Consider the following 11618-nt stretch of genomic DNA (forward strand, 5'->3'; position numbering starts at 1 on the left):
ATTTTTTTTAGTTTTTGTCCAAGTATACCAATTGTTTGGAGTAAAAGCTAATGTCATATTAAATTTTGTGTATTTGTGCATTTTCTACTATGTGGTTGAGATATGCACGAGAAACCTTTACCCTAAGATGTCCTATATCTCATAGTAACCGCTTTTTTAACCATAGAACCCTAAATATGTGTGCTTAACATGCTGTTATATTGCTCAGAAGCTGAAACATGTTCACAAATCTTGAAATCTTGCATTGGTGGGAGCTTTATGCATTGAGTATGTAATTTTTCAAACATGATTTATTCTGAACTGCATTATATTATGGAAGTAAGCGACAATTTCAACAATTATTAGTGATAGGCATTATTCTTTTCCTTCATTTGCATGCTACTAAGTTTTCCCAGATTTAACCGCCGAAACATTGTCCATTCTATTTACAGGAGTGTAGACTTTGTAGCCTTAGCCATGGCTTGCTCAAATACTTTTGGGCTTGTGACTGGTGCATTTCTTCTTGGTTTTGGATTGAGTGAAATACCGAAGAGCATCTGGAGGAATGCTGATTGGGGCAATCGCCAAAAATTCCTTTCTCACAGGGTTGCAAAAATGGCTGTGAAATTAGATGACGCTCATAAGGAATTTTCAAATGCAATTGTGGTATATGTTCCTCTATAATATACTCTAATCGAGTTTAATATTTTAATAAAGATAACTATAGTTTCTCAGTGATCTTCTTTTTTGTTGCACATTATGCTAAGACTTATCAGATTATTTTGATTTCCTTTCCTTTCCTCTCTAAGAAATTCCCATGCATACTACAAGTAATTAGCGTTATATTTTGGCTTATTTATTTATTTCTTCAATCTATAATTGGTAAAAGATATATGGTTTTATTTGATTAAGAGCTACTTAATAGTAGGCACTTTCATCTCCATTCAAAATGTTTTTTTCAAAAGCAAGTGATGGGGCAGTGGAAGCATCAATTTTCTTTCCTAGCAAGCAGGTCTAATTTGTACTTCCCTCCTGATACATGCTTCAATCATATGATGACACTGTTTTTTTTATTAATGGAAATTAGAAATAACAAGCTCAAACACCTAACTAACCCAGAAGTACGGGTTTATAACTTTATATTTTTCAGCCCATTCTGCAAATCATTATGTTGCAGATGGGATGTTAGAATTAGAAGTGAGAATAAATTGAAGGCTGACAAGGAAGAAGTATTGGGTGAAGTTTGAATACAGGATGAAGTAAGATGACGACCGCCAACCCCCTACCAATTTTTGTTTCTATAATTTATATTTCTTAGGGAAATGGGTCCTTTGGAAGGCAGGGAAGGAAATTTAGGGGAAAGAGAGGACATGCTTAGGATGCTTAGGGGAAAGGGAGGACATGCTTTTGGTAAATTGTGGTCACAAAATACATTGTAGACAATGGATTGTGGTAGGTGTAGTGTACTATGTTTAGGAAGCTTGAATATTTTCTCCATTTCCCATTGCGGCCTAAATATTCCAGATTTTGCTATCATTTTATAGAGGTTCTATGTCTAGTTACTCTAAAATTGCATTTTGTGGCATTGACTTTGTTATCAATGAATCATTAAAGTTTTTATCATGAATTTTCCTTTACTTATTGTTTATATTTTACAAATTAATAATTTCTTCATATTTAGGGTTTATGCTAGATGTGTATTTTCTGTTTTGATGACGTGTTCTAGGCATTGTCCATATCAAGTACCAGATAATTTATCCGCTGTTCCTGCTGTGTATTTTTCTAGGTTGCGCAAGCCACATCCAAACAAATGTCCAAGAGGGATCCTTTGAGACCTTATATGAATGTTATTGATAACATGCTGGTCCAAATGGTAGTTATTTCTATAAATTCATTCTCGTCTATTTTTCTTTAGATAAAGCTGTCAGCAGTCTTTAATCTAGAGATTAATCCATTTTCCTCAGTTTCGGGAAGATCCATCTTTCAAGCCTTCAGGAGGTAGATTGGGAGAAAATGATATGGATTATGATACTGATGAAAAAACAATGGCCACGTTAAGGCGCCAGCTAAAGAGAGCTCACGAGGAGTATTATAGATACAAGAGGTACGTCCCAACTAATTTTTAGTTTTGCACGAATACGAGGGCAATGGCTGATATATTAAAGTAAAAGCACAAATTACCATTCAATTGTACACGAAGTAGAAAACAAGAACACAAGCTCCAGCAAGCACAAGGTAGTCTATAAAAATCTAAAGTGTGGTGACAAAAATCTGAAAACAAACTTCTCCAAAGGGGAGGAGCAACAGGTCTTGAACTATAGATGTGCGGCAGTGAAGACAAAACCAATCAGGGCTTGACCAATTAAAAGGAGCAATTACTAAATGCTATGATAGCTCCTGTTATCAGCTAACATAACTTGATCACCTGATATTAAGCCAATAAAAATGTTTATTTTTGCTTCTTATTATGTCTACATCTTCATCATCATTATTCTTATCCCAAATAGTTGGGGTTGGTGAATCTCTATTTTTTATTCATTCCTATTATATGTTGTTTGAAGTGTTAAATTGTTAAATCTATTCACAAATCATTTTGAATTTCTATCCATATAACTTTATGTCTTCTCCTTACTCTTTCTAATTTTATGATGCTAATTTTATTTAACTCATTTTTTATCCTTTGTTGTACATTTTCAAATCATGAAAGTCTATTGTGGTTTCAATAAATATTACTCCAATCTTTGTTCTAATATAATCATTTTTATTTATCTTTCCTATTTTTACCGCACAGCCATCTTGACATTCTTGTTTCAATATCACTTAGATAGCACTTCTTTATAACCAAACATTTAAATTTATACATGGTTTAAAATTACATAATTAGAGGCTCTGCTTAATACAATTAAAAAAAAAAAAGGCAATCAAGAGTATGCCTCATGCTTGTTAGATTAGGCTTATGCCTTAGTTGAGGTGGGGCGGGCCTCAAGGCAAGCCTCAACATAATTTTTACACAAATTTGAATAGGTTTAAAATTGAAAATGACTTTTTAGCAATTTTAAAGTTTAAATTTATAACTTTTTATACATAAGTAAACATATTTACCATAAATAAATCAAATCAAGCTTGAGAAGAACTACACAGCTTCAAACTCCTAGATGCGCAAACCAACACTTTTAAGCTTCTACCCGATTTTGCTATATCTTCATCGTAGCTTCATGGCCATCGTTTCTCCTTCAACGCCTCTCTTGTTGTTATAAACCCATTTTGTTAGTTTTAGTATGAGGGAGGAAAGAAAGCATTTAATTATAATGATAATTTTAATGAAGATCCTTTAAGTGTTGAGGGTCGAAGAATTTTAAATTTATAAATTATGATATTAGACTACTTGTTTATGTTGAACTGGGAGTGAGGGATACTATTTATTTAATGTTAGTTGTAGCAATATATGACTTTAATGGCCTTACTTTGACTTTTTATGATGTTACATTAATATCTTATTTTATATTAGCATGTTACTTATTTTATCATATTTTTTATTAATTTAATGATTTAATTTTGTGGCTTATGAATTAAAATACGTTGAGGCTTATGCCTCGCCTCATGGAAAAAAACACCTCAATATCCTAATATGCAATTTCAAACATTGGATTTATATAACATCATTGGTTTGGCTGCAATTTTATAAAATTTTCCTTTTAAGTCTTCATAATATATTTTTCACATAAAAATTCAATGACACTTCTTCAATTTAAACATCTAGTTGTAACTTGAAAGGTTAATCCACATCTATATTGCCCTTTTTCCATATGGTAGATTCAAGATACTTCAAGTTATCATACTAAGATATCCTTTGATCCTATAAAAATACCGAGTGATTATTGTTAACATTAACCCATTAAAATTCATACATGTCAATGGCACAAAGTAACGCACGCTATAGTGCACGACATGACATGATACATGTATGATGCTATTTGCTTAGCGCAACGTAGGTGTTCAAAATAGCACACATTATTTGTGTCATGTATGAGCAATTGCACACTGCAAATAGCATGCATAATTTTGTTAACATTTGTGGGCTCCGTAAATTCGGCCTCGGCCTCCGCCCGCACTGTTTGTTTTTTTTTTTCGGGGGAGTTTTAACGGATTTAATTTCTGGGGTAAATTTTGGAAGGCAGATGGGTTTGTAGATAAGACACTACCTAAAGATTTGCCCTCATTTTGTGAGGACTTTATGATCTGAGTTTTGGTTTCCTATAGACGCAACTATTTAGGTATTTTTTTTTCAAAACCCAAAATAACCTAAGTTATTTAAGAAAAAAATTACATCCTCTTGTGAATACAAGTCCACATGATAAATGAGAAAAAATTGAGAGAAATGACGAATGGCAAAAAAAATCAAAATCTAACTTATAGAAGTTTTTTTTTTCGGGTGAAGGTTTGCTCGGCAGCATGCAGAAGGAAGAACGAGAAAAGGGATTGAGTGCTCGCCAGCTCGGGACGGCCGGAAACTGAAGGCGACGGTGCAGCCGTAAATTGAAGGTGACGGTGCGGGAAGAATCTCGATGGTGCGCGAGTGCGGCTGCTCGCGAGTCGCGTGAAGAATCCACTGCCTTCGCTCGAATGAATGCAAATAGCGGGATTAGGTCGGACTCGAGAATGAACCGGTGCTTATCTATGTGTTTTCCTTTTTTTTTTTAATTTAAATTATGAAATAGCCGAACACGCGCACACGTTTGTCCGGCTTACGCTTTTTTTTTAAAAAGACTAGACACGCTCAAAACGTGTCGGACACGTGTCCCTTCCGTGTCGGGCGCGTGTTTGTGTCCGACACTCCATGCCTCTTAAAACGGAGTGTCGGTGCATCATAGGGTGCAAGCCCCTATAGTTATTTATCCCTTCTGGTAATGAGAGAGAACGTTCGATTAAGGCTAGTCGTCAATCAGATACGTAGAGATACGTATTATCTAGCTAGTAACGGAATGAGTTTAGATTTGGGAATTAGGTTTGAAAGTTTGAAAATTTGGATAGAGATATTTGAGAAGTTTGATATTTAAAGTAGAAATTTCACCATCTTGCACTTAAAGCGGATGGTGGGGGAATGGATGATAGTCCCGATCAAGATCCCTTGGTTTCGTTGTGCCGTGCCATCGTGGTCCCTGGTCTACTTAGTCAAAGGAGGTAGTTGACCCAACCTGACAGAATGATCCTTGTCGGTAGTCATAGGTTGCTTCGTCCAAGGGTACCTTATAGACCTGGGATGGGTATTTGCCTAAGGGGACAAATTTGAATCCATCTTAGTTAACAGAGGGCTTTGTGCCCTATCGATTATATCACATTGATTCATATCTCAAGGATTTGATGCCATTAAGGAGCGTATTGACTCTGGCCATAACCAATATTTCGTGGTGCCATTTGGCGGAAAAATCACTCGGTTCAAAGGGCCCCGAGTCATGATCTTTTATCCTGCGGTGCCATTTGGCGGCAAAACAGCTGATCAGAGGACACGTACCACATCCTTATTGGCCGGAGATTATTTGAGAATGGATCCTAGTAATATTTTCGACTAGACATTAGCTCTATATGAGCTGAAGTAAATTTTAATTTATCCACCCCGGTAAATTGTTGTGCAGGGTGGATGAATTTGCTTTAAGTGGTTGGATGGTTTATTTCAATTTTAAATATTTGGATTTTGAAATTTTTGGATTTTTAGATATTCGGGATGACATTTTGAAATATTTGGAATGGACCCCTCTAGTTGAGATTGACATTCAACACGGCCATCAACGGGGTGTTTGGGGTCATTTTCATTTGATTAAACTTTGTCGACCCTATCAACTTGCCGATAGAGGATCGGGTTTCATAGGCTTTACACATTTGTTTGTGAATTTTCTTTGTTAAAGGTCTTGAAGGACTAATATGAATGTATAAAATAAATATTTCGGTCGACTTCGTGACCGCATATTTATTCGATGATTCAAACCCTGCCTACTTCTATTTACCTGCTTAGGAGGATCGAGTTTCATAGGCTTTATGCATTCATTAGTGAATTATCTTGATTATAGGTCTTGAAGGTCTAATATAAATGTATTAAAATAAATATACCGGTCGTCACAACCGTATATTTGTTTAAAGGTTCTAACTTTATCGGCTCCTATTGATCCGCATAGAAGGATCGGGTCCGAACTTGAATTCACTTATTGACCCGCGCAGCATCCCTAGATGTCACGTGTGTACCAATAACATACTCGTCGGGGCCTATGCGAGTTTTGTGATTTCATTGATTGGACATACCCCTTGTGTACCTATGTGTATACAAACTACGGTGCATGTGCAGGGGTACTTTGAAATATTTTAGTTGTGCAGGTAACTGTCATTTGAATGCACACAACATTTCATTTGGGAGCTTATATACGCCTTATGTCCGCTAATACGAATGTTGCAGATCCGGTGGCGGTATTATCTAGATGTCGTGAGGCACCTCATCATTCTGATGTTGACTCCTCTTTCTCATTCACCGGGAGGTCTTTCTAGACTTTGAAATCAGTGATCGCTGTCTTAAAAAGAACTCTTTTCAAGCTCTTTAATATAGTAGACTTGTTATTTACAGTGTTCTTGGATGTTAGAACTATTTTCTTCCCAAGTATAAGATCAAGAAAAAATCTTGGAACACCAGGAAGTTTAATTCTAATTTGTTCAAACATCTCATCTCTTCTACCGGGAGGTGTCTCCTTCTCCGCACATCGAGTTGCCTTCATACTTGATGTACTCGTAGCATCTCAATCGCCGTTGTTGTATGTGATATATGTACTTGTGTTCACAAGGGTTCGTTGTACTTACGAGATACCCACTGTTGTTATCTATAAATGGTTCATACTTATTTACAGGGACCCGTTGCATTCACTATGATCTATTGGAAATATTCGTAGGAGAATCATTGTTCTTGCATCATAATCACCTTTCACCAATCTCAGGTGGTTTGATGATTATATTTATTTGCAGGGACTGGTCTTCCACTATCGAATGCCAGTATTGCCATCTCAATCTACAGGCACTTGCTTGTATTGGAGATTATATTAACACATATGGTAGTCGCATATGAACTCTGCAACTTATTACTGTTGTTTGCAAGCATAGTTCATTCAACCTTGTAGGGATTGTCGTAGGAATCTATTACATTTGTATCGTGTCCATCTTTGTCATTCACAATTTATTTGCGGCGATGGGTCCTCCATTATCGTTCTGCAGTGCAACAGGTGAATTATTGTTTGCGTTGGAGATTCCAATAGCGCATATAGGATACACATATGCATTATGCAACCATGTGATGTTTTTGTAAGCATGGTGCTTTTGACCTCATAGGGACTCGTATGTATCACGAATGTGCCATCCTTCATACACAGGTTGTATGTTCATGTATCTGTAAGCTTAGATTGGTTGCATGGAGATTATTATACTTGTTGCACATTCTCCATTTATGAACAATCTATTGTATACATTATAGGTTGTTTTTCATGTTATGGTATCGTCAACCTCCCTATTGTTCACTTGCTTGTGAACAAATCATGTATGCTTGAGAATTTGGCACAAATCTTCTGTCAATTGACTGATGTTTATTTGGATGGTCCAGACTCCAGACTCTTCATTTGATACTTGTATGCTCTTTTGCCATTAGGACTTGAATCTTATTTACAAGTCTTCTTTCTTGACTATTCAAGTCAAATTTGAATTTCACCTTATTTACCCAAGTCCAAGTTCAATTATGATCTTTTACATAATTCTTTCAAGTTCAGATTAGGTCCAAATCAATGTCTTTTGCGATCAATTCTTTTAAGTTCAAAGCTTTTTTTTGTATTTCATTCAAGTCCCATGTTTATTTGTTCAAGTCATTATTAGTCATTTGAGTTGTGTTCAGCTTCGAGTCCACAAATCTACTGTTCATTCTCATTTGAGTCCAAGCTCTTGTTCTTTTGAGTTCAAATCAGGTTCGAGTACAGTCATATGTTCACATGAAATTTCGGCAGCCTCCTGGCGTCTCCCTTGTTTAGGGGAAAATTACGGAAAACTGGGCCTTCCCACCACGCTAAGAAAAGCATGTATGGTAGGTGTCCTCGGACGAGGACACCGCAACTGTGATCTTTGTCATCCACCACACCAAGAAAGAACTGCATGGGTCTTCGGTACCTGTTACAAGAAAAGAACAGTTGTTTCCCCGCAGGTATAGGATACTTAAGAGTTGTCCTGACCATGCTAAGAAAAGCATGCACCAGGCTTACCTGCCTTGTTGTATGTGTCGCAACAGGTTTCCTCCTACCACGCTGAAAAGCGTGCATAGGTGGTTGACCGGCTCGTCACACACACCGAGGATAAGATTTTGGAGTCAAGGGCCGCTCACCTACCTCGTCATAAGTGTCGCACCAGGTTCCCTTCTACCACGCTAAGAAAAGTGTGCATAGGTGATTTGTCGGCTCGATTATATCATAATTAATTACTAATTTAATTACTAATTAATTATAATTAAAAATATTTAGTAATAATTAAACTTAATTAATTATAATTAACTTATAATAAATACTAAATATTTATATTAAAGATAATTAATACAAAATAAATCCTCTGCTTCCCTCTCTGTCGTAGATGGATTTACGGGACATGGCTGAATGAGCGCACGAAAGGGAGATGATTATCTTCGAAACGAGCGAGCTCTTGTTTTGCTTCCTATCAAAATGTCGTAACTTCCGCCCCAATAGGAACGAGCGTCGAAGGAGGCGGAGAGGACTCGGGAAAGGTTCAGTGGATTCAAGGGATTTGGCTGAAGAAGCTCGTTAAAGGAAGAAAGTTAACTTCACAGAGAGCAAGCTCCTGTTTTTGCTTTCGTCAAAATGTCGTAACTTCCGACCTGACGGGATGGGAAAGTCATCGGAGGCGTGAAGTCAGTCAGCTAAGGAGAGGTTGGAGAAACGCGCGAGAGGGAAAAAGTTACTTCACAGCCAGCGAGCTCACGTTCTTGCTTCCGATCAAATGTCCTGACTTCCGATCCGATCGGAAGGGGAAGCTGTCGAAGGGACGACATCGGGCGACCGCGAAAGAGTGGAGTCGAATAGCTACGAATAGCCGAAGTAGCGACCCCTGCAATCTCTACACCTCCTGCAAAGCCACAAAGCTGAACAACAACGGAGAAGCGCGCGAAAGGAAGAGGGAAAGAACGGGAGCGAGAGATCGGAGAGCGAAAAAGGCCGAAGGCCTCATCCCTTTCGCTATTTAACGATGCGAGGTCGTGCGAGCGACGTGGGGAGAAGCGACGTCGGTCGTGCGAGCTGTGTTGGGGACGTGCGGGATGGCTTCGGCAGAGAGCAGGTAAGCAATTTGATTTTTTTTTTCTTTTTTTTTTGTTTCATGGGTCAACAATTTATACATTCGAAATTATAAATTATAATTAAATGTTTTAGGGTTTATATATTAATATAGTTATCGATTTATAATTAATTAAATATAAAAAAAATATTTAATCTCTAGCCTTAAAATTATTTAGGGTTTCGTTTTCTTGTACTAGAAAAATTTTTAAATTTGGATTCATTTTGTTAGATTTGACTCGATTTTTATGATTGATTATTAGCTTAATATTAAGTCAATATTTCTCATCTTGGTTTGGGATTGAAAATGCAGTTGTTGAAATGACGATGATGATGATAATGATTATTAGGATGATGATAAAAGATGTTTCCTCATTAATTAAGGGATTGTAATAATGAATGACGGAATTACAATAACGATGGTTGGTCATACAAAATATCCCACCAATTGCATCTCAAGTGCCACAAATAGCTTCCAACCTAACCAGATTGACAAGTTTAATAATGCTTCTAGCCGTAGGACAAGTTGACTCAAAACAATAGGCAAACTAAAGGGTGAAACCAAGTATAGCGTGATACGAAATTGATTATTCTACTTGTAATGTTTAAAAGATATCAGAAACAATTTATGTTATTTCTACTGAAGGAGGTTTGCTTTTTTTATTGCTGGAAATATTTGAAAGAAAATAGAAATGAAACTATATCTATGGTTTTAAAGATGATTTTCTTTTGTAGAAATTTCTTTAATGGTATTGGAAATTGGACTTGGCTTCATCTTATTGAAGTTTATTATCACTTTAATTAGTCCTATTCATCTTGTTTTGAAAACTTTTGCAGTGAATATCTGACTTATGTTATGGAGGCCCTTGAGTTGGAAGACACTATAAAGAATTTTGACTGCCGTGATTCTACTGGATGGTTAGTTTACCATTAATTCTCTCCTTCGATATATGAGGATGTGTGCATTATTTTCGAAAGTTATATACCCTTTATGGTGTATTTTGTTTTCTACTAAAATATATGTTGAATGCTTTTAGCCTATTTCTCTTTGCAAATTTACCATGAATGCTACCAATCCGCCCATCTTCCATTTCTCTCTCCCGCCATCTCATTTTTAAAATCTCCTCTAATTTAATACTCATAAAAATATTTAGATTTTAGAACTCGTTCAAAAATAGACGACAGAATTCTGTACCACAAGACTTTCTTCAAATGGATTTCATGCATTTCCTAACAGCAGACGAAAAGCAGCGGACGAAGAGAAGAAAGCTCCATGCCAACATTTTCACCTGATTACAGTCAACTTGAAGTTATTGCGTATTAGCAACTAGTCTTCTTTAAACTTCGAGGCATGGAGCTTGCTAGAGATGTTGAGGTCTTTGCTGGGATGGTTATTTGTTTATTTTGAGTTTGTGATGGGCATGGCTTCACTTATTAGCTACAAGTTAATGGCGAGTTTTGTCACAGGACATGACAGTGGACAATAAATTGAGAGAGATGGTGAGTGTGTTAGTTCGGTCAGTTGTGGCTGAGAGAATAAAAACTTTCAATCCAAAACTTTCAATGCCATTTTTTTAGGGCGTCTTTTATTTTAAATTGTCACTGTTCAATGGGACTTGCTGTCTGTTTTAAGAAGCAAAACCAAAAGAGACCTTCAAGCTGCGTCCTAATTAAATAGTTGTTTCAACATAATCCCATCAGGATTTTGATGCCTTTTTTATTACATAAACTTATTGTTTAAGATTCACATCTCAGGAATATCATTATTCTACCTAATTTGGATTTATTTTGTAAATTTGGCGGAACTTTTGTTTTATGTACAATTAATATATGGAACTATAAAAGGCTTGCGTTGAAGTTATTAAAGTGCTTTTTAGTAGTTTAGGGGGTTTATGTTAGAGGGTTGAGGTGATTTAGGGATTATTAAGGATTTGAGTAAGAAAATAATGGATTAGTCTTTAAGTATTACTGGATAGAAATTCAGGGGATTTAAGGATTATGGATAAGTGATATCAAAGCAATGATTTGGTTTTTTTATGGACAAAAAAATTCCCTTGTGATTCACTTTTCTTGTCTTCTTGAATTTGTATTATTAGCTCAAAAGCAAAAGTAAGCTTTGCATGGCCGCTTGGAATGATTTTTTTTTTCCAGATTATACTTTGAGATATATTTTCTTGTCTTCTTGAATTTGTATTATTAGCTCAAAAGCAAAAGTAAGCTTTGCATGGCCGCTTGGAATGATTTTTTTTTTTCCAGATTATACTTTGATATATATATATATATATA

General features: G+C 36.2%; 1 protein-coding gene across 1 annotated transcript in view; it reads left to right on the plus strand.

Annotated features, from left to right (window-relative positions):
• The window catches only part of LOC110102150 (LMBR1 domain-containing protein 2 homolog), a 36498-nt gene that overhangs the window by 17541 nt on the left and 7339 nt on the right, over nt 1-11618 (plus strand). Inside the window, exons 4-7 of the mRNA XM_028692991.1 lie at nt 432-645; nt 1766-1852; nt 1944-2083; nt 10170-10250. Coding sequence (XP_028548824.1) covers nt 432-645; nt 1766-1852; nt 1944-2083; nt 10170-10250 — 522 coding nt within the window. The remainder of the gene's footprint in view (nt 1-431; nt 646-1765; nt 1853-1943; nt 2084-10169; nt 10251-11618) is intronic.

Source organism: Dendrobium catenatum, unplaced genomic scaffold (genome assembly GCF_001605985.2).
Source record: "Dendrobium catenatum unplaced genomic scaffold, ASM160598v2 fragScaff_scaffold_211, whole genome shotgun sequence".
Lineage (NCBI taxonomy): Eukaryota > Viridiplantae > Streptophyta > Magnoliopsida > Asparagales > Orchidaceae > Dendrobium > Dendrobium catenatum.